The sequence below is a fragment of the Saccostrea cucullata genome, unplaced genomic scaffold, assembly GCF_032062105.1.
Source record: "Saccostrea cucullata isolate Sc308-1 unplaced genomic scaffold, CSIRO_AGI_Scuc_v1 ctg149, whole genome shotgun sequence".
Classification (NCBI taxonomy): domain Eukaryota; kingdom Metazoa; phylum Mollusca; class Bivalvia; order Ostreida; family Ostreidae; genus Saccostrea; species Saccostrea cuccullata.
The window spans coordinates 371,494-399,150 of NW_026933711.1; the positions used below are offsets into that span (position 1 = coordinate 371,494).

The 27,657-nt window shown below is 33.3% G+C and overlaps 1 protein-coding gene across 1 annotated transcript in view; it reads left to right on the forward strand.

Moving 5' to 3' along the window:
- The window catches only part of LOC134239035 (uncharacterized), a 107,771-nt gene extending 81,781 nt beyond the window's left edge, over positions 1 to 25,990 (forward strand). The window contains exons 57-65 of the mRNA XM_062721178.1: positions 12,156 to 12,293; positions 13,101 to 13,248; positions 17,578 to 17,697; positions 17,938 to 18,151; positions 20,153 to 20,282; positions 20,703 to 20,905; positions 22,994 to 23,156; positions 23,444 to 24,900; positions 25,323 to 25,990. Of these exons, the coding sequence (XP_062577162.1) occupies positions 12,156 to 12,293; positions 13,101 to 13,248; positions 17,578 to 17,697; positions 17,938 to 18,151; positions 20,153 to 20,282; positions 20,703 to 20,905; positions 22,994 to 23,156; positions 23,444 to 24,900; positions 25,323 to 25,505 (2,756 nt within the window). The 3' untranslated portion in view covers positions 25,506 to 25,990. The remainder of the gene's footprint in view (positions 1 to 12,155; positions 12,294 to 13,100; positions 13,249 to 17,577; positions 17,698 to 17,937; positions 18,152 to 20,152; positions 20,283 to 20,702; positions 20,906 to 22,993; positions 23,157 to 23,443; positions 24,901 to 25,322) is intronic.
- Positions 25,991 to 27,657: the final 1,667 nt, after the last annotated feature.

A 27,657-nucleotide genomic window follows, 5' to 3' on the forward strand; every position in this document is an offset into this window, starting at 1 on the left:
GTACAAAACCTCAAAAAATGATGAGGGAGGTGATTTGTTGTTTTTATTTTATTGATTTAGCAATAAAAAGGGTCAATGAGGTGCCCTTGAAAGAGATGAGGGAGGGCCTGAGAACCAAGAAATTAATTTTTTTTGGCCTAATGATTAAAATTTTATAGGTAAATATTCAGTGAAGGGAACATTTCATATATTTTTGTCCCCCGCTTTCGCGAAAGCGAGGGGACATTAAATCTCATTCGTCTGTCTGTCTGTCCATCAGTTTGTCGGTCCGTCAGTCTGTCCGTCACAAAAACTTTAACCTTGCCCATAACTTTTGATTTAGTAGAGCTATGACTTTCATATTTCAGATGTGTATTCCTTGTGACAAAACCTTTCTTTGGGTACCACCAAATTTGACCTTTTGACCTTGACCTTGGAGTTTGACCCACTTTTACACAGAAATTTCAAACTTTTACTTTGGCCATAACTTTTGAATGGAAGGTACTAGGACTTTCATATTTCACAAATGTATTGTTTGTGGAAAGACCTTTCATTGGATACCAACATCCTTGACCTTTTGATCTTGACCTTGGAGATTTCCGTATCTATGAAAAAACTTTAACCTTGGCTATAACTTTTGAACAATAAGTACTACAGCTTTCATACTTCACATTTATAATCCTGATGAAAAGATCTTTCATTGGATACCAAGAACTTTTACCCTTTGACCTTGACCTTGGAGTTTCAACTACTTTTTAAAAACTTTAACCTTGGTCACAACTTTTGTATTCCTTGTTGCAAGACATTTCATTGGATACCAACAACCTTGACTTTTTGACATTGACCTTGGAGATTTACTTACTTATGGAAAAACTTTAACCTTGACCATAACTTTTGAACGGTGAGGGCTAGGGCTTTCGTACTTCACATATGTAATCTTTTTGAGAAGACCTTTCATTGGATACCAACAACTTTTACCCTTTGACCTTGACATTGGAGTTTTAACTACTTTTAAAAAAAACTTTAACTTTGGTCACAACTTTTGAACGGTAGATACTAGGACTTTTATATTTCACATATGTATTCTTTGTGACAAGTCCTTTCATTGGATATCAACAACTTTGACCGTTTGACCTTGACCTTAAAGATTTACGTACTCATGTAAAAACTTTAACCTTGACCACAACTTTTGAACGATAAGGGCTAGGGCTTTCATGCTTCACATATGTAATCCTTGTGAGAAAACATTTCATCAACAACTTTGACCCTTTGATCTTGACCTTGGAGTTGACCTACTTTTAAAAAACGTTAACTTTGGCCATAACTTTTTAACGGTCAGGATAAGGGTTTTCATCCTTCAAAAAAATCAACTTCAATGATAATTTCTATGAAATGACATATGATAGGATGTTCATATTAGACACAATATGTCATAAAAAATAACATCTCACCAACAAAGACATTGAAAGCGGGGGACCACAATTCTTTGAATTTGCTTGTTTATTATACATTTTAATTGTTCTAATATATTTATTTAAACCCATGCACTGTCTAAGTTTACCACTCCAATCAATCATAAGAAATAAAAAGAAAGTATTAATTTGAATAGAAGGTTGTCTGCATACACTATAAACATACCCCTTTTGTTGTTGTCCCCCGCTTTCGCAAAAGCTAGGGGACATTAAATCTCATTCGTCTGTCCGTCAGTTTGTCAGTCTGTCCGTCACAAGAACTTTAACCTTGCCCATAACTTTTGATTTAGTGTAGCTATGACTTTGATATTTCACATGTGTATTCCTTGTGACAAGAACTTTCTTTGGGTACCACCAGATTTGACCTTTTGACCTTTACCTTGGAGTTTGACCCACTTCAACACAAAAATTCCAAACTTTTACTTTGGCCATAACTTTTGAATGGTAGATACTAGGACTCTCATATTTCACATATGTATTCTTTGTGGCAAGACCTTTCATTGGATACCAACAACTTTGACCTTTTGACCTTGACCTTAGAGATTTCTGTACTTATGAAAGAAATTTAACCTTGACCATAACTTTTGAATGGTAAGGGCTAGGGCTTTCATACTTCACATATGTAATTCTTGTGAGATGACCTTTCATTGGATACCAAGAACTTTAACCCTTTGACCTTGACTTTGGAGTTGACCTACTTCTAAAAAGTTTTAACCTTGGCCATAACTTTTGAACGGTTAGGGTTAAGGTTTTCATCCTTCACAAATGTATTACTTGTAACAAAACCTTTCTTAAGAAACCAACAACTCAGACCCTTTCACCTTGGAGTTTGACCTAGCTTTCAAAAATTTATCCTCAACTATAACTTGAACAGGTGGTGCTAGGGATTTAGTATTTCACAATCGTATTTCTTGTGAGAAAAAACCTGCTTTGGGTAATAATATTATTATTTAATTTGCATTTAAGAAAAGTTTAATCTTCGTTATGTTGCCATACAGGGTCATCAGTGTTTCACAAACATATCTTGTTCCTAATATATTAAGAAGAGATAGGGCTTTCATATTTGATGTGCATTACCTATGACAAGATAATTACGAGCATGCTATGATTTCCCACCCCTTGACCTTGACCTTCACAATTGACCTTATTTTTAAAAAAAATCATCTTCAATGATAATTTCTAAATAAATGAAATATGAAAGGGTGTTCATATTAGACACAATATGTCATAAAAAAGAAGATCTCTCCCACAAAGACACCGAAAGTGGGGGACCTCAATTCTTTGAATTTGCTTGTTTTTTGGGGTTTTTTTTTACATTTTTTTTATGCATAGTTTTTATTTTACATCTTTTTTAAAAACCTATCTGGGTAAATTTAGACTTTGATGTATGCTTTCAATGCAATCTCCGTGCCAGAAGTCAGTACGTGCATGGTGCCAATTCGTTACTAATTCATCAAAGTGTCACATGTTAACCTGTTTTTCTGGCTAATTACTTTTCCTTTGTGTATCATTTTCTGGTCTATTGTTCAAGAAGCTATACTCTAACTCAAACTTCTAGGTCAAGGTTGAGGCATATCATAAAATGTTTAGCCTCTTAATGTATGTTTTTTTCAGGTGTTTAACACAATTATTCAAAAATATAAATGGATTTTTAAAATCTTTTTTCCTTTAAAGTTCAGTGACATAATTATTTCCCCTTTATAGTTTTCACTCAAAGATTAATAATAAAGATATTAATCGCAGTATGAATGAATTAGTCATTTCCATCAAGTAGAAGCATCTATTTCCAGGATTGGGATCCAAGGTAGAATAATAGCATTTCTACAGGGTATATTGATGAAGCTTTTCTTTTCACGTAAAGGGGATATTTTTTCCTTAGTGCAAGAAAATAGGTCAGCTGTAAAGATGTCAGTATCTAAAGCTGTCAAGGTTGCTCAGCCTCTGAGTAAGTTTCAGGACCAAACTTTGCTGCTGCACAAGAAAATCTTTGATGTAATGTGGAGTCTTTAAATGGATAGGAGAGGGATTTTAAGTCAACAATAACATTGAGTGTCATATTATCAATGGTGCTCTTGTGTAACGCAAGCTTGAACTTCGTTCTATAGGTCTTATATTAGCAAGTTAATCAAGCAAGCTGGAAGGAACTCGGTTAGTTAATAATTTGGGGCTTAGTGACTGTCATTTGTGCAGGTCATATTGACAAACAGCGGACTTTTGTTGTCAGTGGAAGAAACCTGGAAATGTACGTAGGCTAAGCTAAATCTGACAAGAAAAGGCTTTTTTTCTTTCAAGTAAGTTTTTTTATTATCTGAGCTTTGAGTGTGAAAATGTCATGTTATTCAGTGATGTTGAGGGAAAATTCATGTATACATTGCTGATCAAATCGTTTGATTAATCTAGCGAGCATGAAAGATGAAAGTTTAATATTTATGAACTTGTGTGCATTGGATGTACCGGTACACATAATTAATGGAAAGGTATGTGGAATGAGTCTTAAGAATGTGTGATTGAATCATTAATGAACCAATTATTACAGAGCATCCAGTGATTCGTTGCTTGACTGAATAAAAATTGGATTAATTTTTCTGTGCTGATGTTTGTTCTTTTTATGACTTTTATTTATGGTAAATTTATTTCATAATTATTATGTAAGTGATCTTGTTTGAAAGAAATTTATTTTTGAGCACATTTATTATACTATCTCCAAAAAATGTATTTTCTGTATAATAATGAAATAACAAAAGGTCAGAGAATGAATTTTTTATGCTATTTCCTTATTAAATCCACACAGATAATAATATATTCCCAGAGCTTCTCTTTGAAAATTGATGGCTCTCTAATGGTATAAAAAACAAAATTATATGATCCTGCTCAGGTAGAATTAGATCAGGTTTCTGTGTTAATCGGATTAGGTGGGGATCTGTAGGCTTCCAGTACTCTGTAGACATTTAACATGGTCCAAAGGCATGCTACCTTATAGAATTAATTACAGTATAACACATCAAGGGCAATGCTTCCATGAAATAACTAAGAAGTTAAAGGTTTTCATCTTTGGTTTAAAAAATAGAGGACTCCCATCTACCCTAATGGAAGATTTTGGGGTATATAGTTTTTTCCCTGTCCGTCTGTCTGTCTGTTTCTCTGTTTGTCCACAAAAAGTTTAATAATGTCTGAAAGCTTTGAGTGGGAGGAGCTTTCATATTTCACAGGTGTATTCCTTGTGACAAGACTTTTGTCTTGGTACCACCAAATTTGACCTCATGACCTTGACCTTGAACTTTGACCCACTATTACCAAAACATGTAATTTCTGAACTTTATCCATAGCCTTAACTTTTGAATAGTTGATGCTAGGGCTTTCATTCTTCACATGTGTTTTTAGTGTGAAAAGACCTTTCATGGGATATAAAAATATTTTACCTTGAACATAGAGTTTGGCCCAATTTAAAAAACTTTAACCTTGACGATAACGTTTGAACCATTAGTACTATCATGGCTTTCTTATTTCATAGGTGTATTCCATGTGACAAAACCTTTCTTTGGATACCAACAGTTTTGACCTTTTGACCTTGACCTTGGAGTTGAACTTGCATTTGAGAAATTTCATCCCTTCCCGTAAGCTGACATATCAGTGTTTCACAAACACATCTTGTTGTTATTTCTTTTGTCTTGGATGTAAAATCTGATCAAAGTCTTTGAAGACAGCCTATGAGTATCTCAATCTGTATTATCTATAATTAGTACCAGGGTAATAATGAATTTGGGACAATGAATTACATTAACATGATTAAGAGGACCAAAGTGATACATGTAGATCCAGTTTTCTTTCTAAAATAAGTAATCATTCCACATTGTCTTGGCATATATTCCACCTCCATTTTATGATACAGCATAAATCTTATCCAACTATAAATCTGTTATTTTGTCTGAACTGCCATCTCGCACAGACTGAGAGTTGTCAAGTTTTTCTTCCTTACTTTTTTTTTTTGTATGTCAGATTTTTGAAAAACATCTCTGCATCTTTGTTCAATTTTCATGAAGTGTGAAGCATTGAATTGTTTGACTGAATTTTTGTTGCCAGCATTTTTAGTTTATTTATGGAAGCAAATTTTTTTTAAGCTAGCTATTTTCTTATGTCTTTTTTTAAGTAAAGATACAATATATTATTTGCAAGGAAACCAAAAAAGACGTAAATATTGCTATTTGCAAGGACACCAATTATACCTCACATGACTATGATTTAACTAATGTATAGCAGAAAGTCATATTAAATTTTTCAGTAAAGTAATAATTTTGTTAAATTTTCTTTCGAAAAACTTAAATAAAAAAGTAAAATATATACAAAAACATGATTTATATATTGATATTTTTTTCTCTGTGTGATTAAATCTTGTATCAAATACGACCTTTTATACTTTTCCGTTGTTATTCAATGAACATTTTTAGGGACTGTAGTTATTATCCAACTTGAGTTATCATCATTATATATCAATTTTTTTTGTTTTACTTTTGTTTTTCACAATGGAACAGTTTTGATAGTAAAGAAAATCAATATAACACATTACTGAATGCACTTAAACTATTGTATTCCAGTTTTCTGGCAGTTCAATGTGCTTAACCCCCCCCCCCCCACACACACACACACCTTTAACACTAATACTGGGGCAAATACGGTAATATGAAAACTGTTATTCTATTGAATAAAATCCCTATTCTCTAAAAAGAGAAAAATCCTTCAGTGTGTTGTGTTTTAGACAATTAGAAGACAACATGCTTATAAAAATCTCAAATTTGTACCACGTTGTGATCAGCTGATTTATACCTGCTTATTCTCTGTGCTAAAACTGAATCAACATCATGCTTACTGGGGAAAATAACCTTTCTATGTAGCTGACATGTAAAAAGAAAAAAATATTTTAATACATGATATTAAAGGATTCAAGAAAGTACATTTTTATATACTAGTATGCCCTTTGAATATCATTTTGGAATATCTGACCCATTATTTAGGCCACTGATCGACCTTATGAGGTCAGCTGAAAAAAATGCATTCAACAGGGCATGGAAGCATTGGTAATGAAGAGAAGGGAAATATGATAGCCTCCATTGCCTTGAAATCTGGAGCTTACGGACAAGTTAATAAATCAAATTAATGTTTGTAATTACTTGGTCATGCAGTTCCATAATGATCTAACCAAGGGACGGGGCATTAGATGGAAACCATAAAATCACTGCCTGCTGATTGAAAGGCCTGATTAGTCCTGGATGCTTGAGTTTGAATACCTTACTTTGTTTGGTTCTTTAAACACTGATTCTTAAACTATATGCTTCTGTATATTGAACTTGGGGAATGTAATGAAAAATTCAGAAATGTGCTTTTTCTGCAGATATTTAGTCAAGTATTATTGTGCCGCCTTGCAAATTATAAGTGCATTAAATTGAAATTTCTGGGTTAGCTTCTTAAAATTTCTCAAGTTTATATTAGCTGGCAACAATTAAGTTCTTGGATGCTTTTTAGCTCACCTTACTGAATAACTTTTAACTGACAAAAGAGTGACCCATGTCAGAGTAAATATGTTTCTGTTTTGTGTTGCCTGTTAACTTCTGACATTTTCAATTTTATCTCTTGGAGGGAATTAAGAGGGGGCTCTAAAGCTCTTATGGAAGTCCTGTGAAAAACAGCTGATCCAGGCAAGTGTTGTGGACCATGGGCCTTTGTAATTTTCCAAGCAGTAAGGATCCTAAGTCATTCAAATTAAAACCTGTAGTGGATCAGCTGTTGTATCAACAGACTTAGCATTTAGATCAACCTTGAATGGAACAGAGACACATAACATGACATGGAGGCTCTGGTCAGAATGATCTCTGGGTCCTAGCTGATATGAATGATATATTAATGTCATTGTTAGAGTCCTACTTGATTTCACCTGCTTGAAATGAACAGGCACAAATTTCTCCACAAAAAAAGCATGGCATTTTGTCCACAAAAAGTGCCTTTTTCACATAATATTATGGTGAAGAGTTAATAAATAACATAATTGAATGTATGGAATGTAATGTAATTGTTATTTCATCAGGGGACTCAGTGTGCATGAATGTGAATTTAACTATTTTTTCAGATGTTAATGCTACATTACTTTTTAAAAAGGATCTTCAACAACTTTTACTATTTGAAATTTTAATCCATTTTACATACAACTTGTACCAGTACATAATGATTTGATTTCATTGTTATCAGTTTTCAATGAGTATATCTAGTACTTCATGTAAAAAGATGTGAAGCCAATATTCAGTATATCATTGCACACATTACATTGCAGTATAATTGCATTGTGCTGCAAAATCTTCTCTTGACCAGTTGATGATCTGATTTTTCCATAAATTAACATTTGTTTAAAATACCAAATAATCCGTATAGGTTTTATTCCAAAAAAAAAAAATACCTTGGGCAAAGGGCAGTTTTTGTTAAGGTGACCCCTTAGTTAGGCTAAATTGCTGATAAGGATTATTTGTATTATTTACAGTATATGTACAGTGTTCTGGGCATTGTTGTATAAAAGGCCATTTACACTCCATGTGAGGAGAGCTAGATCCATAGAGTCTCATTAAAAGTTCAAGATCTTTTTAAAACTATGAGAATAACCTAAAGTGACTAAAAGTTTAAACAACTCTGACTAAACCAGGTATGTATGTCACAGAAATAGTGTGGGATAATGCAGTGAGTAAAAGTATAATTACTGGGTATATAATAATATCCATTAATAAAGGAAATGATATTTTGGTGTTGGTGCCCATTTATTAATCTATCCATCTGTCTGGATTAAGCAAATTGTGTGTGAATTGTCACAAAATTCTATTGAAGGTTTCTAGGACTACCTCCTAGGTATGTAAATATGGTAGAGCATCCTCTTGTTATTTGTGGGTGATATCTAGATCTAGAATTTCTTGTTATTTGGGGCTGATATCTATATTTCTAATTTGGGATCTTTTGCTAATTAGATTTGGGTGATATGTAGATCTGGAACCTCTTGTTATTTTGGATAGATATCTAGATCTGTGACTTTTTAAAATTTGATTTGGGGTGGTATTTAGATCTAGGACCTGATATTTAGATCTGGAACATCTTGTTAATTAGATTTTGGGTGATATCTAGATCTAGAACCTTTTGGAAATTGTATTCATGGTGATATCTAGATTGACCCAAGGGTGTGGGACCTCAAGGTTAGAAATTATATTTGTGTTGATATCTAGATTTGTGGAACTCTTGTTAATTAGATTTGTGGTGATATCTAGATCGTGTCCGGTCCATATCTTTCTTATTGATAAAATCTCCAAGGGTGTGTCATAACCTTGACCCAAGGTCATTTGGGGAAGTTCAAGGTTATTAATTAGTCCTGATTGGACAGTTCTAGTTAATTTGGGATCTGGAACATCTTGTTAATTAGATTTTGGGTGATATCTAGATCTAGAACCTTTTGGAAATTGTATTCATGGTGATATCTAGATTTGGGACCTCTTAGAAATTATATTTGTGTTGATATCTAGATTTGGGAACTCTTGTTAATTAGATTTGTGGTGATATCTAGATCTGGAATCTCTTATTAATTAGATTTGGGGTGATATCTAGATCTAGAACCTCTTGTTAATTAGATTTGGGGTGATATCTAGACCAGGGCCCCTTGTTAATGATATTTGGTTTGAAATCTAGGTTTGGTGAGGGATCTTTTAAGGAACACTTGATCTGGATATGGAACCTTTTGACAATGTGTATATATGTAGGGCAAGGTCTGAACTAGGGTCCTCTTTATAGGATAATTGAAGACATTTTGATCCAGTTAAGGTGATTATATTTTGGTCAGGAATTCCAGATGAGGAAAGAGAAGGATGACTTAGCATAAACAGAGGTGTGCAGGCGGAGATTATAACCCAAGATTTTCCTTACTGCATTCCAGGTTTTATAATAAATTCTGCTTTTATAACATTCAAAGTCTTTGAATTAACACACCTGTAAACTGTAATAAAGGGACCACAAGCTGAAGATTTGACAGTTTAAAAAAGTGAGAAGTCATCCTTGTTATTTAGCACATTAAACTATGTATCTTTTTAACAAGTACAGATTAAAAAGGAAAAAAATGGGGGAAAAAAAGGGGGGGGACCATGCACCTAGTGTGTGTGACGATTTTTGCTACTAAAATGTTCTATTATCAATACACATATAACCTTGTTTACAGTATGATTAATATGTACTCTTGTTTGTAAATATCAGCCACTTCTGATTTGCTAATTGTTTCTTGAAACAGACTTAAAATGAGATAAATTTGTATGACGATTGTACCAATATTTTAATTGTACTGACTTAATAATTGTGTATAGAAAAGGGTAGCTAAATCGTCATTATATTTGACATGTACTACTCGACGGAGAGACGATCAGCTGATAAGGTATGTGATGACCTTGCTCGGGTGATTTACAAATGTTCCCACTACTTAATCCACAGCTTGACCTATATATTACCTTAGACATATGCCACCTGATTTGGCTTAGGACAGTTGATTACAATATCGTTAGTCAGGTAATTAGTTTCTGATAGTCAGATACACCACTGCACTTATTCTGCATTTTATTGTATAAATTGTTTAATTTCTGAGACTTCTGGCTCTTGGGTTCTATCAAAAATTATTTGGGCTTCTAGGACTTTTGTTTATATTGGTGTGTTCAAGTAATGATTGCAATTAGATGTTCATTTATTTCTCAATCTTGAGCTTATGTAAATATGAGAGATGTGTTGCAATGATGTCTGACTAAATGCTAAATTTTAAGCATATCATTTGTTGATTTTTATTTCATTTTCATAATGTCATGTCATTTTTATGTCTAATTTTTGACAGTTTTATTTTCCTTTTATCAACTTTCCCAATGAATTTACACCTGCTTTGATATTTTGGTGTCTAAATGATATGATTAGTTAAGAGAATGAACTTCAAATCTGGCAATGAATGGAACATGATGTAAATATGAATGTTTTTTAAAAACCTGCCCCTAATTGTCACGTACCTAAGAGGTGCTCTAAAGAAGATAGTGGGTTAACCGTCATTTAAAGGTCTGTTTATTTAAATTTATTTTAGGACTTAGAATGACTATTAATGTAGATATCAAAGGAAGATATCAGATTCTGTTTATTCTTAACATAACCTTGAGTATTTATATCCACAAAGAGTACATAATATTTCTTTATGATCATCTTTATGTATCTTCATGATTGTGTTTTAATTCCGAATCTTGAGTTGTGTTTCATTTGTAAAAAAAACAATAATCTTTTTTTTTAATTTAAAAAAAAAGCACAGGATGATGTATGAAGGTCCATCTACAAAAGTTGTATCTTAGCCTTTGAAAAGTGGCGTGAAATAAGAAATGACACACCACCTCTCTAACACTCCCCCCCCCCCCCAATATTCTGAGGGATTCTCAAGGGCTAATATGAGTACCTGGAGTATATGGGGACCTGAGTATTCAACTGTCAAATTGTTTTATATTCTTTTAGAGAAATCTGCATATGATGAATACAAAATGACATAGAAAATAAATAGAAGGGGGCTTATTATTGAACTTTACAAATGACTTCTTTGAAGGGTCATTGCCATCCTATCTTTGCAATCTGATATCAATATCTTAAATCTTATCATATCAGACTGTTTTCACTGCAGAAACTCTGAAACCTGTCAGATTTCCAGGAAATTAACTTTTCTTTGGTGCGCTTTGTGATGAATCGTTCCAGGATTGCCTGTTTGTTATTTTTAAGTTTTTTTCGCAATCAATTTCCAGAACAACAGATTGTTGCTGTTTCTCTGTGTGTTTGTATAAGGCTTCGTCCTGTCTTGTCTCGGTGGGACATCTTGAGAGAGCCTGGAGAAGGGTCTGATGACCTTACAGTACCCTGAGGTCCCTGAACTCTCCTAGCTTTTTTCCTGTCTGGGAAAGTGTATGAACTTCTTGATTTTATCTTTGCACTTTTTGCATGAAGAACTTGGTCTGCCATATGACTGGTCTAGATGACATACACAAAGTCTTAATTCCAAATGTCTCCAGCTATCATTAACATTTTCTATTTCTTGGTTAGAAATGCTTGGTCTTGCATGATTACTTCATGTAGATTTAAATTTCTATTGCAAATTTCATGTTTGTTCTTTTTATGACCCCTAAAAATTGTTTGACAAGAATATTATTGATTGTTCTATGGAGGGCAATGTACTCTATGAAGAAAATTTACCAGTATTTAACATGTCAATATAATATGGACACTTTAACGTCAGAAATGTAAAGGAGGTATAAATCTAAATCTGAATATTTTATATGGCAGAAAATGAATGTGAAACCTGATTTTCTGGACTAGTGCACTTGTCAGGAACACTTGATCTGACCTAAATCTTTCTCACCTGTGTTTATATAAAGAGATTTATTTATTCTCTGTCTAAACCATTATGGTATCTTCTTTACATCTATTATAAGGTAATACTTTACTCCATTATGTTTGATAAGAATAATTTAACAACCAAAAGCATCTGTTATTTTTGGTCTAAATTGGTGAAATTTTATGTTTATTTTATGTCACAATTAGGGAAATGGAATTGAAATTTGTAGATTTACCTTGACATTTACTTTATGACCTTCATACTCTGTTTAACCTTGACCTTTGATTTATTGACAGGTCAGTACCACAAAGACCATGAAAACATGGATTACTACTACCAGCTGGAGATTTGGAAAGGAAACATAAATGGCGTCCTCCGTCAGGCTCGCGAGAGAGAGGAACTCTCCGATTGGCTGGTTGCCATGGCACCCATGGGTTAGTATATCATTGAATTGAACTTGTTTAACACATTTATTCGAGATATTCTTGAAATACTGTAACAGTTTTATCAATGCACTCCTAGGTCTTTTTTCAATTATCAGGATATAAGCCCCCTCCCCCTGTAAGGAAGAAGATTTAGAATTGTATCGAAAGTGCACCATAATTTGAAAACGTGAAATGAAAGTCAGTTATTGGGTAACTTGTACATAAAGTATTCCTGAAAGTGAAAGATTTTTAGAACAACAATCATTATGTATTTCTGAAATTGAAAGTTACCTACAAAATTTGTTCTCCATGTGTAATCGCTAATTTTTCAATCTTATGCAGACTGAAGAAATACATTGAGCCAGAGTTTACATGATGCAATGATTTACAATGTTTCACAAGAACTTTTCTGAAAAATAAAATCTCTGTGTTGTCTAATATTGAAATTGACAACTTGGAGAACTAAGCACATGAAATGTTCAAAATGCATTATCTATCAATGAATTATGCCAAAGTAAATGGTTTCATAAAATACATTTGATGAATTATAGCTTTCCAGAGAAGAGCTATTGCTTAAGATTGTATAGAATATCTATAATGTAAAGGCACATGGTCTGTTGTTGAGAAGTTGTTAAAAAAAAATGAATAGGAAATTAAACTTGGCAGCCAGAAAGAAAGACTCTCTCATTGTGTTGCAGCATGGTGGTTTTTGCAAGCACTTAGAAATCCAACACAAAAGATCCAAAAAGATTTTGTGTTGGAATTTTCTCATGGGTGTTCCATTTCTCCCTGTTTAACACAGTTTTCTCATTGCAGCTGCCTTTGATACGTGGATGACAGTGTGTGAGGACTACGCCACCCAGCTAGAGCAGGAGGGGCAGTACCACAAGGCCGCCACCTATCTCCTGGCCTCCCACAAGGTCTACAGCGCCATCGACCTGTTCAAAAGACACCGCCTATTTAAGTAGGTGCAGGCCTGAGATCCCTGTATGTGTGACTTAATGTTAATAAACAGGTGCCCTTAAAGTTGTGAAGGTCATTCGAAGGAATGTTAAGAAATGCATGTAATAATTACATTGTATGTTGTTTTTAGGTATTTGATACAAGATAGTCTTAAGTGGTGCCAATAATGTATCATGGTTTGAAAGGTATAGAAATATGCCATGCTCATAACTTTGAGGCTTGCTAGTAATGGGACATACATTTGAATTTCATAAATATAAAAAATGTGTTGCGTATCTCATTTGCGTAAACTTTTCATGAACTTGGACAACATTTTCGCATTGATTTTACCACCATTTGTTATCCTTCACAAACTCAGAATGGGGGTGGAGTATAATACAATGTGCTTTAATCATTAAATATCATGAAAAATTAACAATGCATATGATGTTTTTCATTAATTTAAAGGAGTTTTTCAATCAATTGTAGACCTTTTTTATATTCACTATAACCTTGATCTGTGTTGTTGCTTATGACCAGAGAATGCCTGTCAATTTCTATTGTGTAAGGAAGATCTGTCAGGGGTTTGACCTTTAGCATGCTTTGGGGGAAATTGAACACTTTTGGAAAACAAATTAGGTAGATTGTCCCCTTTTTTGAGTATTAATTGGTGGGAGTGGGACTTGACAGAATGATGGTTATTTTTTATGACTGGCACGTTTCTAAGTGCGGTCTCTCACATATAGGTCATGGACCTCTGGGTAGTGGTAATAGTTATAAATGTTGACAGCTTTATTCAATAACTTTTGAGCTCCAAGGAATAAAGCAATGATTAGGATTTCTTTTACTTAACTTCTCCTTGAGCTCTTTATAAATATACTTACTCAGGCTCCGACATGAGGACCAGATATACAAGTAAAATAAATATCTGACCAAGCATTGGTAGCTTTATGTGTTTCCTATAGCTGCCACTTTGGGAGTTGGTTTACATCAATTTTATCCATAGATGTAGATTTTGAGTGTAAATTCTCCTTATTTTCAGACTTTTATGAGTATTATTATTGAGATGAATGACTTAAAACTCTTGTATAAAGGTTAACATGCTGTATAATGTTAAAGTATCATTCTCAGGGACGGTTATGTGTGAGGTCATTATCAAAAATGTTACCCAAAGAAGAAAAGTGAAGACATCTTTCTAGCTAGAAGTCCAAGCCCATCTAATACAGTATACTATACCTGTGTTTAGTTATTTGAACTGCTGTACAAGTTAAAAAAATATGAATTGTATTTCCAGTTGTTAGTTGTAAAAAATTATATCTGGGTTACTATGGCATAAAATATTTAATCTATTTACTGGAATGTTATAAATTGATTTTCATGCCCCTGTAATTGAAAATTCAAAGGCATATACAGAATTTTTGGATTGTTCATCCATCTGTTTGGCTGCAAAAATTTTTACTTTCTCAGTAATTTTGTAATGGTTGGTGCTAGAGCTTTAATATATCACAAGTTTATTTCTTGTGACAGGATCAAAATACTGTGAAATCACAAATTTTTGTGGGAGTTTAATTTTTGCTGTTTTTGAGGTATAAATAGACCCACTAATTCATGTCCACCATGAAATGTAAAATGTTACATTCATAACTACTAAGAAATTCATCCACGAATTCAAATCCTCCTGAACCAAGAGTTTTTTCTCCAACCACGAAAATTTGACCCCACCAAAATATGTGATTTTACAGTATTTGACCTCTTAACTTATAGTGCCACCTACTTTAAATTTATAGAATTTTTACCAAACTTTAATCTTTGCCACAACTTTTAAATCAAAAAAAAAAGGAGCAAGCAATGTATTTTCATTTGAATTTCATGAGACCAGACCTTTCTTAAGGTACCATCATTATTTACCTTTTGATCTTGACCCTGGAGTTTGACCTACTTTTAAAAAAAATTAACCTTTGTTTTTCTGAACGACTGGAGCTAGGGCTTTAATATGTCACACATACCAGTACATTTTTTGTGAAAACAACTTATTTAGGTTTCAATATTTTTTACCTCCTGACCTTCTTTCTTGATTGATTTCTCCACATTTTTCAAACTGCCATCTCAAAATATTACTTACATATTCTTGTACTATTTCCACAACAAAACTTTCCTTAAGACCATTGTAAATAGCCCTCTTGGACCTGAAATGGAAATCATTGAAATTTTTGCATACACTGTCATTTTGGATGTCAAGATAATTCGGTCATATGGGCTTCATGCTGATATTGAATAAAAGGGGTCAAAGGAATATTTTGAAATTGAGCTTTTGAGGTAAGGATGTGGAGAAAATAATCATAAAATGAGTGAAACTTTTTAAGTGCAATAGATATACAATTTTCTAAGGATGGCACTGTAGCTCTCTGGTCATCCCATTTTTTTCAGACCAGTGAGCTACAGATCTGCAGCTATAGAGTTTGAGTGACTTCCATTTGAGAAATTTAACTTCTGCATTAAGGTGATCCCCTTTGTAAAATAGCTTGAAAACCCAAAAAGCATACTTGTTGATAATTAATTTAAATAGAATGTTCAGTTTGGAATTTCCCCTGTAAGAAATAAACAATAGTGTCTATTTAAGCTGTAAAAAGTTTCATATCCTTGAAAAAAGTAAAGTGCACTCTGTCAAAATAATTTGAAGATTTCCTTTTGTATTGATTAAGTGCTGACGTAGGAACCAACGTCATGATGCATTGACTGTTTAGTCAAAGAAACATTGTCTTGAACAAGCTTACATTGACATTCTGTCATAGCATGGCATTTTATTGGTCTTCTAATGAGTTTGTAGAACACTTTGACCATTAATTTTAATGAAGAAGAAAAATGAAAATTGTTTTTTGTGGGAAATTGCATACTACTGTAGATCACTTAATTTTCGTGACACCTTATTTTCGCGAGATAGTCATTGACTCTTTATCAGCGAGACAAAATATTCACGAATTGTGTTTGTTGCTCTATATAATCTTAAGGAATTCTATTATACGCGAGAAAAATTTTGACCCTCTCGCGTAATTGTTTTTTGTGAATAAAAAGTGATTTACAGTATATATTGTGTCAAATAGGCCCCCTAATATGTTGTTCAGAGGTTTTTTTTTTTGTTTCAAAGAGATGTAAAGCCTTAGAAATATGGGATATATTCAATAAAACATTTTTGTTTTAAAAAAAATGATGTAAGAATAAAAAGTAAACCATGCAAGATAAACTTTCCCATCAGTGTATGTTACCTGTGCACAAGGAAACCCAAAAATCTCTAATACAATTAAATTAAGTATAAATTACTCTCTTTAATATAAATTTGATAAACTTGGAGAGGGAATTTCATAAATTTCTTCCGATAAATATAACATTGTATTTCAAGAAAGTACCAGTAACATTTGAACATGCCAGGAATGGATAATAATGCCATGTTCTTTGATAGGATTAATGGATGTTTAATGTTTTGTTTTCACAAATGTTTGTTATATTTGTTTGTTTGTTATAAAAATTCTCTTTATTACCATATAGATATTCTGGTTAATCTCATGTGTACAAGTGTTTTTATTTAATTTTAATTCACAATATATGAGAGAAAAGCAATGCAACTGTTTGCAAATTGTTTGTTTAGCTGACCTTGTATTTATTTTAGAATTTTTAAACTGATTGTTCTTTCAAAAAATTAACAGGTAAATGATATCCTCAGGGAAAAATCCGGAGAATTCAAATCCTGGAGCAGGAAACTAGATCATGCATTTACCTGTATTTTGTTGGCTTAGCCCAGTTTTAATTCCAATTAAAAGTCATGCATCTATGAATATAGAGCAAACATCAATAAATTACAGGTGCCAACAAATCTGGGTTATTAAGGCATCATTATGCACAAAAAACTCATGTTAGGGAAGATTAAGGACCATAGTATACAAACAGCAAATTTTCTTTGATCATAAAGGTTGATTTGACGGAACTTCCCTCTGTGAAATTGGTTCCTTAATTCTGTTTTATAATTCATTGTGAGTCAGAAATTCAGTTTATAAATATGACATATATCTCTTGATCTCTTTAACAAAAAATAATCGGGCATGTGAAACCCAGAAAATACGAAATTTTATGATTTTCCTTACATCAAAAACCTTTATATGGTGTTAGTTAATCATACATCAACAGATCACACTGACATTTATTGTGCATATTGATGCAAGTAAATCTTTTTTATTTATTTATGCATCCTCATTGCCTGGGGTTTGAGTGCCGATTTTTCAGATAACATTTGAAGCCCTGTTTCCCTTTGATTGCTCGGTTGGAGATTGACTAATGACATTTTTTCTTTTTTTTTCAGAGAAGCCATTGCTCTGGCCAAGGTCCGACTGTCACCTATCGACCCAGTTTTAGAAGATCTATACACACTGTGGGCGCACCAACTTACAAAAGACGGAAATTTCGAGCAAGCGGCTAAATGGTTGGTTCTGTTCAAAAGAATTCAGATCTAGGAATAGAGCGCCACTGAGAAGAAATACTTTTGTTCAAAATAAACTTTGTTGCTTTTTATAAGAAAATTTAATTTAATTATTCAATAACTGTCTATGGTTTAAACAAAATTGAATTATAGTGAACCAAATTAAGTTCATTTCTTGAAAATCTCTTCAGAATTACGCAATCTTTTGCTGAACTTTTGCAATTAATTTTATTTTTCTTTTAGCCACCTTGCCATGCAGCAGGTTCAGAATGCTGCGGTTTTGTTGGCCAGAAGATACAACTGCACCGCCAGCCTTCATACTGCTGCCCGAATTTCCATGATTGCCAACGAAAAGCAGTCAGGGATGGCATATGCCCATAAACTGCTGCAACAGTTCTTGTTAAAGTGGGAATGGAGTCAAGCCTACACATATCTGAAAGAGCAAAAAGCATTTCAGGTGAGACATCAACTGTCAAAAGAAATTGTTTTAAGGTTTTTAAATTGATTGATTTAGGCATAAGACATGCATGAGAATCCATTTAACTGTCAATTCTGTGTAGATATCAGGAAATAAACCTTCAGACCCTGAATGTGTCAGAGAGAGATGAGGCCTGGAAGACATTATTTTCATTATGTACATCTTATTGAACTTTTAAAATTTAGTCAAACCTCATTATCATGAATCTGATGGGGCTAGTAAAAAAAACTTCCAAGAAATCCAAGGGTTCAAGATAAGTAGAATTAATTACTCAGAGAAAAAACTGAGACTTATTTATAGCCATGGTATTCAATATATTGATATTTTGAGATACCTTAGTTAAAATGTATATTTCTGAGTAAAATATTTCTGTAGCTCTTTTATCTTTATATTATGATATCTCTGTCTTAAGTGCGTTAATTATTGAACATTTAATCTCATTTTTAACTCTGTAAATTATTAAATAATTTTATTTGTAAATTGGGAAAATTTAAAAATAATGACGTAAGGGATGAAGTAAAATCAATAATGGAAGCAAATACGCATGATGATCAAGGACAAAAATATTCAAATATCTAGTAGGTAATATTAAGGAATTTCTTAGATTCTAAGTGCTATTGGAATGGTTTTCACCTAATTGTTTCCAAAGTGATTGTTCTTGTTTGACATGTATCTTGTTATTAAAACCTCACCAAAGGTTATTTACACAAGGTCAAGGTTACAGAGAGAAAAAAGCCCGAATTAGATACTAAACGTTAACTTTTTGTTCTTAATAATGATTTGTTGTCACTAGCAGAAAATCCCAATCCCATTGTCTCTGTTTCTATGAATCTTCATTTGTTTCCTCCTACTTTTAATGGATTTTCCTGATTTTGATTTCTTCAAATTTTACATCACAGACAATCTCATGAGACTATATTGTAAAGCTGTAGCCTTTCAGAGACCATTATGCTATAAAGTTACAGTTACGATCTGTAGAGGTCTGAAGTGTCCAGGCTAAGAGCTCTCTATTGTCTGAGACAGATAGAGAAGACAGTGGGATTTGCATTGTGTGCTTTATATTAATGCTTCAGAGATTATTCTGCAGTTTGTTCAATCAATCCAGACAGAAAAAGATATTGCATCTTTAATTGATCAATCTATTCATGTCCCAGTTTCCTGAGTGTCTCTTGTAGCTTTTGCCTTTACATCCTGCTTTGTTTGTCTGTTTGTAAAAATGTGGCTTCTTTTCAGTAAACTACCAAGTTACTGACAAAGATTTTAACATTTGACATGCATTAAATTAAATTGTAAGGAAAAAGCCTATACTTTTTTTCAAAGAGTAGGGATAATATATCTACAGATATCACTATACTTTTAGTGAAGTGGATATCCTTGAACCTTTAGGATTTTATAGGACTCAAGTGCCTATCATTCTAGTACCTGGTATGTAACAGTAGAGATGTACCATTCCACAGCTTTATAAAAAGTCCATGGCTTATTAGCAATTCAACTGGAATATAAAATATGTCTTAGTCAGATAACCTTTCTTTCATATTACGGTAATTTTATTATTTACAGGCTACGATAATATCTTGATCTATGCCTTAGCTTAGTGTGTCAAACTAGTCAGTGTTGTCATCTGAGTCAGTACAGTGAGATCAAGTTCACCCTCATTCTGTGTAGGCTTGGGATAATAATGTTATTTTGCTAAGATTATCTGCACATCCATGTATCTTTGCTTTATTCATGGGAAGCAGAATTATTTGAGTATGTTTTTTTTTTTAAAAACTTTTGAATTATTAAGCCAAGTTTGTGCATCCCTAACTATAAGCTGCAAACAGGGGAGATAAAAAGATAATGGTTATTTGATATTAGAGAATAACTGTGTAATTTGGGATAAAAAAATTAATCCTTCCTTCTGTTTAATAGCAGTAATATAGCATAGGTCATTGACTCGTCTCTGTAATTTACTCTTTTCTTTGGTTTTTTTTCCAATAGGCATTAATTGCAGTCAGTGGTATGCATGAATTGGTTGCCAAGGCAATCCAAAACCATCATCCAGAAATCCTAAACATAGAAAAAGACAAATTCTCAAACTGGCAGACTGACTCAAAACTCTTCTTACCAGGTATAGAAAGGAATGATAAATCAATAGGGAATATATAACAGGAATGATTTCATTATATTTCACTGAAGATTGATTTGAAGTTCTGAGTGACATTTATAAAACTGATACTGATGTATGATATATCAAAGAGAACTAATGCCATCAATATTATAAAAACGAGTTTAATGATCTCTAGCTCTTTTATGAAATTGTTTTAAATGAAGTTCAAAAAGAAGATGTTTTGTTAGACACGTCATATATGTACTTTTACCAATTTACATCTTAAAGGAATAAAAAAAAGTGTATTTAATGCAAGTAGAAGCAGAATCTGTAGGAATTAAAATGCATCATTAACTAATAAACAAGTAAACAAACAAAATCCATATGGATATAGGCTTTTTAACACAAGTATGAATGATGCGACCCTTTTGTATATTTCAGATTTTATCCTTGACAATAAAGACAGGGACACTTTGTCACCATGGAAACCCTGGTTAACCGATGGGTTGACTTTCCCACATTATACCTTACGAGTGTTTTACAGTAATCTGGGAATCGTCATGGATACGGAGAGTCTGGAAGAAATGTACAAATCCCTGAGTATTCTACAGGCTGGCAAGCAGAGCCAGGAAGATATCCTACAGGTATGTCTAATTAATATCCTGCAGGTGAAAAATAACCTGGAACAGGTCCTAAAGGGTTGCTTATTTGTACATAGCATTTAGGCTAAAACATTTTAGCCTATAATTCTCTCAACCATTTATTAATGTGGTAGTTATTTGATTTTCTTTTTGATTAAACAGAGTTCAGTTTGGATTTCCATTTAGAATCATAGAAAAACATTAGAGGACTAAGATAATTCAACCAAGGGCACAATTGTGCTAGTTTTATCAATATCCAACATGCAAAGGAAATGGTAAGGTAGATGTTTTGCAGATAATACTAAAATAGGAAATCGGGCTCTGGGGCTAGGTCAGACAGTTTTGTGGAGTGTTTTATCAAAGGGTGTTTTAAGGAGAATTCCTTTAAAGATCAGCTTTTTTTTCAAAAAAGTTGTCTAAATGATGTACCACACACCATGAAAATTTGATTTGTCAAGCAATATAGATCAAAGATTGAAAAAAAATGGTCAGATTAACTTTTATCCCAGTTAAAAGTTTTCATAGATAACCCAATTCCTTAATATACAATTTGAGATACATTTGAATTTTTTTTTGGTTTATTTTCAATAACTTGATGAAATTGAGATTATAAAACTAAATCCAGTTGCCAATAAACTTATAGTCAAAATATTGTTTTTTACGTATGAAAATTGGAATTCCTCAAGATAAAAGCAAATTTATTCAATCATCCATAAATAATCACAGGAATTAAAATGAGTAGGTGATATTGTAATTATGATAAGGCTGTTTGAATTTTGTTTACATAAGGGATTACCCATAAAAAACATTATTATCCTGTGTGTCATCAATTCCTCTAATCCCTTTGTTTTTCCCGTCCAATGAAAGTTGCAGATGAGGGATTTAAGTGACTGTCACAAAAAATGATTCTAGATGTGATAGCCAACATTTTTCTGAGATGGCTTATACATGTGTTATGATTAAGGTGAATGGCAGGGATGTCATCCTTAGGTTAAGTAACCAGATTATATAAAGATGATGTTGATGTTTCTTCTCAGTCATATAACAGGTTAGAATACATTGTAGACACAGTTGTCAAACTTACTTATTGCTTTGACACATTGACACAATTGTAGAATATATACAATCGTCATTCTACCGTATTGTTTTGACACATAAGATTAATATATAGCTTTGAATTTATGTTGACTTTCTTGAACTGGTTAGTTCACCTCATATAAAGAGGGTTGATTGAGAAGTTAAAATAGTCAGGCTTTTTATTCCCCTCTTTGTGTTGTTAATCTGATGTTCTGAAATAAAGCTAAGGTTATATATGATATAATTAACAAGGTTTATAACATATAAGTATTAGTCCTTCTCAATAGTCTTTTTGTTTCCATATATATGGGGTTTTTAGTTTGGATAGAAGTCTTTCGTCAGTGTGAGGGATCCTATACTCTCTCACACATGTACCTGCCCATCTCACCATTTGGAGATCGAATCCAGATCACATTTTGTGAGAAGTGGACTGACCACTACTCCGCTCTTTGTATTTAATCTTAAGGTTCATTGATCCTTAGGTAAGAAAGATAACTCTGTTACTGGGATAAATGCTTATTTTTTCTTTGAATACCTTTATCAAGTTAAAATGGCATATATGTCAAAAATTATTCCTTATAAGATATGCTGAGATTATGTCCTTTTTTTATTAAAAAAAAAATTAGATTTTGTGAGGAAATTGATAAGCCCTAAGCAAAAATGTATGAGTGATGAAGAACCATAAACAATATTGGATGAGTCGAATGATCTGTTGTTGTTATAGTTCTGTATAAATACTGACTTATGTGTTGTTGCTGTTGTTTTAGTTGTATGTTGTTGTTGTTAAATTTTTTATATAAACTGATGTCTATGTTGTTGTTGTTTTAGTTGTGTATGTATACTGATGTCTATGTTGTTGTTGTTTTAGTTGTTGATACAGATCAGTGTAGACCTGGTCTTGTGTATACTGATGTCTTTGTTGTTGTTGTTTTAGTTGTGTATGTATACTGATGTCTATGTTGTTGTTGTTTTAGTTGTGTATGTATACTGATGTCTATGTTGTTGTTGTTGTAGTTGTTGATCCAGATCAGCGTTGACCTGGTCCTGTGTATGCTGTCCTTCCTGATGTCGGAGACACCCACCGCCATCTCCCATCTTATCCACGCCATCAGCAGCCTACAAGAAGCTGGACATTACGTCGTCATGGAAACAGTCATCAGATTGTTTCTTCCTCTCGGTAATAAAGCTTATAATCAAAGAGATATTTTTAGTAAATGGTTGTATTTGGAAGTGTTTATCTTAATAGTAATCCATTAATTACAGCATCAGTATTAAGAGACAACAATATTTGTCAATACATGTATAATCAATAGACTTTATTTTACCTCATAATACATTGGACAGCTCTCGAATGTTAAAGGAATTGTTAAACTCACATTATCTTTAAGATACCATACAAGAATGTTTTAGGTAATAAAGTCTGAAATAGATCTGTTGTCATTTACAAGTGTTTTGGTGTTTTAGGACCAAAGTACATGTTGAAGCTACAGCAAGAAATCACAGCCATGAGAGTAGTCATCAGTATGGAGAACAAAAGTAATTATGACGGAGCTGCAAAAGTGCATACCATCAAACGCTACTTAACAGAGATTAAAGATGAAGACTCTGTGTCATGTGGAGGCTTGAGGTGTAGAGAGTTGGACTGCCTTAGGGCTTATTATTATTTGGCAATTCTTAACTCTCTTAATCAGCAGCAGGCTTCAGGCATACACAGAGGAGAGGAAAATGGTCAACAAATGACAGAAGAGGATACTAGTTCTGCTAAGTCAGAGATAACACCAGTAGATTCCAGTCAAACTGTGAAACAGGAGAATGGAGTCAAAAAAGCTGAGAGTGACAGTTCTGATGGAGTAGAAAATAATCAAGAGAAAATTGTGAATGAAACTGAAAAGGAAGAATCCAAAGCTTCTACATCATCAGACAAAGAAAATACTGCAAGTGATACAAGAGAACCTGCCACAGGTTCACAGAGTGATAAAGTCACAGACAGTGAGAGTGAGTCAAAGGGCATTCAGTCAGCTACTGGTGAACATAAGGAAACAAAAGAATCATCTACACATGATAGTAATGTTGATGTTAGGATAGAAAAAAATGAACCACAAAGTGGAGAAGTGGTGGAGTCACCCAAAGGAACCACAGCCAGTGATTTCCAGAGACAGTGTAGTGATACTGAGAGGACTGACCTATCACAACTGAAGCTGCCCCAGCTCTGTCACTTATCACGGGGCCTCCTGTGGGACATACAGGGGAAAAGATATGCTCTGATGGAAACCCTGGGCTACATTCACAAGGCTATATCTCAACTTCTGTTGGCTCAGAAGCCAAACTCTCTCTCATCCAGCCAGACAGACATTCACAGTGAAACAAAGGCTGGAGGAGACTTTACACATGGACATGAGGAGAGGGATATTCTACCTGGGGGGTTCCCTAGACAGTCTCATTGTCACAGTGCTGTTATGAAAAAGAGGCATCACAGTGAACCTCTACATCTCCTCCCTGGAGTCTCAGAGGATGTTTTATCTCATTTTCATCACCACAGTCATAACCAGACCCATTTCTCCAGATCTTTTTCATCAGAATCTCAGTCTCTGAATTCTACTACAAGAGAGCACCTGTGTCCTGCTCATGGTTCACATGACTCAAACACTGAAAACTCATTTGACATCTGTGTATCATGTGAGGTGCTGAACAAATCTCGCAAGGTATTGTGGGAAGATGAGCCCCATCTTGGAGCAGAGCATTCTGGGAAAGCTAACCTAACTAACCTCATTAATCCTGCAAAATACATCAATGTGCCTGATGAATGGTACAATATGTCTGCTGATCAAAAATACTCAATGCCTTACGTAACAATGGCTATTCTGAAGGATGAACAGGAGTACATGATGCATGAACTTAAAAGGGGACCAGACAATCTACAGGTGAGCGGTACACACTTACTGAAAGGGGGGGATCTACAGGTACACATTGACAAGGAAACAAAATGATTGATGAGGGAACTTCCTTACATTCATCAATACTCTGTCTTTTGAAACAACTGAATAGAATTCTTATCATTATGCACCGGTAGTTAATACATTCATATTATTCATATGTATGTATTGATTTTTCAAAGTAATTTACTATATAAGACTATAAATCTAAGATGATTTGCTCTGTAAAAAGTATGAGCTCATTAAATGTTGATCATGCTTCAAGAAAATACATTCCGTTTGCCAGATATTTGCATCAATGCATGATACTTTACTTTATATATTAAAAAAAAAAAGTTTTTTAGAGGGCCAACAGTATCTATGAATATTTTTGTAATGAAGTTGCTTTATATTTTAATTGTTATTTTCAGGTCCCATTTCCCAATCCATTAGACTCGGTGAAGCTACTCCTGAACGTCAGTCAGACACAGCTTAAACAAGACGAGGTGAACTGGTTTGCTGAGCGAGTGGTGGCCTGGGCATTAAAATTCTCTGTATCGGCTCAACAGAAGGAAAACCTAATGGATCTTCTACACAGAACACTGACTCATTAACTGTTCAAGTCTTGTTATTGTTGATGTTAGGGTGTCTCATCTCGCAGTATTTGTTCTTTAAAAGAATGTCTTATTCTTTTCTCTAACTTTGTCACAAAGTACATTATTGTGCTATAGTCTTACAAACCTAGAATTTTCTTCCCTGGATTTTTTGATATTCAAAATATGTCCAACTAAGTGAGCATGTTGGTATTTATTAGTGTCTGAAATATATGTCGGCTTAAATTTCTGTCATCAAAATTTGGATATAAGGGAAGTTAATTCTTGTTGTTAAATTTTGTTAATTCCTACCTACATGTATCTGGCCTTTTTATCCTACGTTAGAACTTGCTAGTGCTGTTAAGAATTCTACCATTATGCTTTTCAGCTCAAATTTTGTTAGCAAGTTATTCAGCTGCCTGTACATGTCTCTTAAATGCTATATTACACATAGGTTTCATAACTTGTGCAAATAAGTACCAGTTTTTCTCCAAGTCAGGTTTCCTTTAATAGTAATGGACACAGAGTAAAGGAAAGGGAGTTTGAGAAAACAGTACCTAACAAGCACAGTTTATGGAACCCTTTTTCTCCCTTAACTAAACTTCATAACATATTTGTACTTCATACTGCATGCACCACTAAACAAACCAATATTAAGTAGCACAATGTGATATGTCATGGGCATTTGTTTTAATGTTAGAGAATCAAACAAAAAATAGAGACACTGTATGGAACTGATTAAACATTAAGTGTTATGGGAGAAAATGTTTTATACCTTCAGAACAACGTTGATATTTTTTTCTCAAAAAAAAAGTATGTGCCTGCACAAGACAATTCTTCTTGGATAAATGCTGAACCCTTGTGGTAGAGAAAAGGACCTTGTGAAATTTGAGTTGTGTCATTAAAAAAAATCATATGTACAGTAAGAAAACTCAAAAAATATGATCAAACATTTTTTTTAGGTTCATATAAGAACTATTGTTTATAAGCACTGATATAATAGAAACTCTGTTAAAACTCCCCTAAAGTAAAAAAGGTAGTTAAGATAATAATACAGTATTGTCACCTATTATGTATGTAACCAAGTTCTTCCCCCTCCCATTTATCCCTGTTATCAATGTGAACAAATTTTCTCAGACATAAATGTGCAGTAATCAAGTTTAAAAAGGTATTTTAGTTGATCTTAAGACATTTTTTCTGATGTATACTGATACAAGCTCTGTTATATTTTACCCAGGCATCTATTGTATTCATATGTATTGTTGAATTTTGTGCCATGTACACATGGGTTGCCAAATGTTGGTGTCTTATTCAATGGCAGTGGTCATAGATAAGCCGCAAAGCCTACACAAAATGTTGATAGTACCAGAACCACTCATAAACCTCTTACATTTCAATGTTTCTTGCAAATTAAGTAATATTAAATCAAACAAATTTTAGATAAATTCAGTTTTCATTCTATTCTTTCATAAAGACATTCTGAAATGTATATTTCTGAGATGAATTTATCTCTACTATATGTTGCTATTTATGTGCTACAAAACTATAGTGCTAAACTGGAGGACATTGTTTATTAAACCATTTCTGTTGCTCAACTGTTGATAGTATATTTGTGGTTTCATCATAAATAAATGGATTAAGAAACTTAGTTCATGTTTCCTTTTTTTAATTTTACATGTAACAAAGGAGTTCATCCACACATGACTGTCTATGTATCATCTAATAAGTTATCTAATACAAAAAGCAACATAATTGTTTTATCTTGTTAGCCCACCTTAATGAAGTTTGGAGAGAAAACCCTTAGTGTCTTCACCCCAGGTTAAAGTACTGTAGATCACTAAATTTTCGCGACACCTTATTTTCGCGAGATAATCATTGACTCTTGATAAGCGAGACAAAATTTTCACGAATTGTGGTTATTGCTCTATATAATCTTAAGGAATACTATTATACGCGAGTATCAAATTTTCGCGAGCATACTGTCTCGCGTAATAACGCGAAATAAAAGTTCTCGCGAATAAAAAGTGATTTACAGTATTGGGAGTAGATTTCTTTCGAAGTACTGTACATGTACTCTTACACTCCTTATTGTGTGAATGATGCTTCTAGCATGTTACTTTGTACCTGTCAGATTTCAGATGCTGCATTTTCAGCTTAAGGATGACTAGGTTAA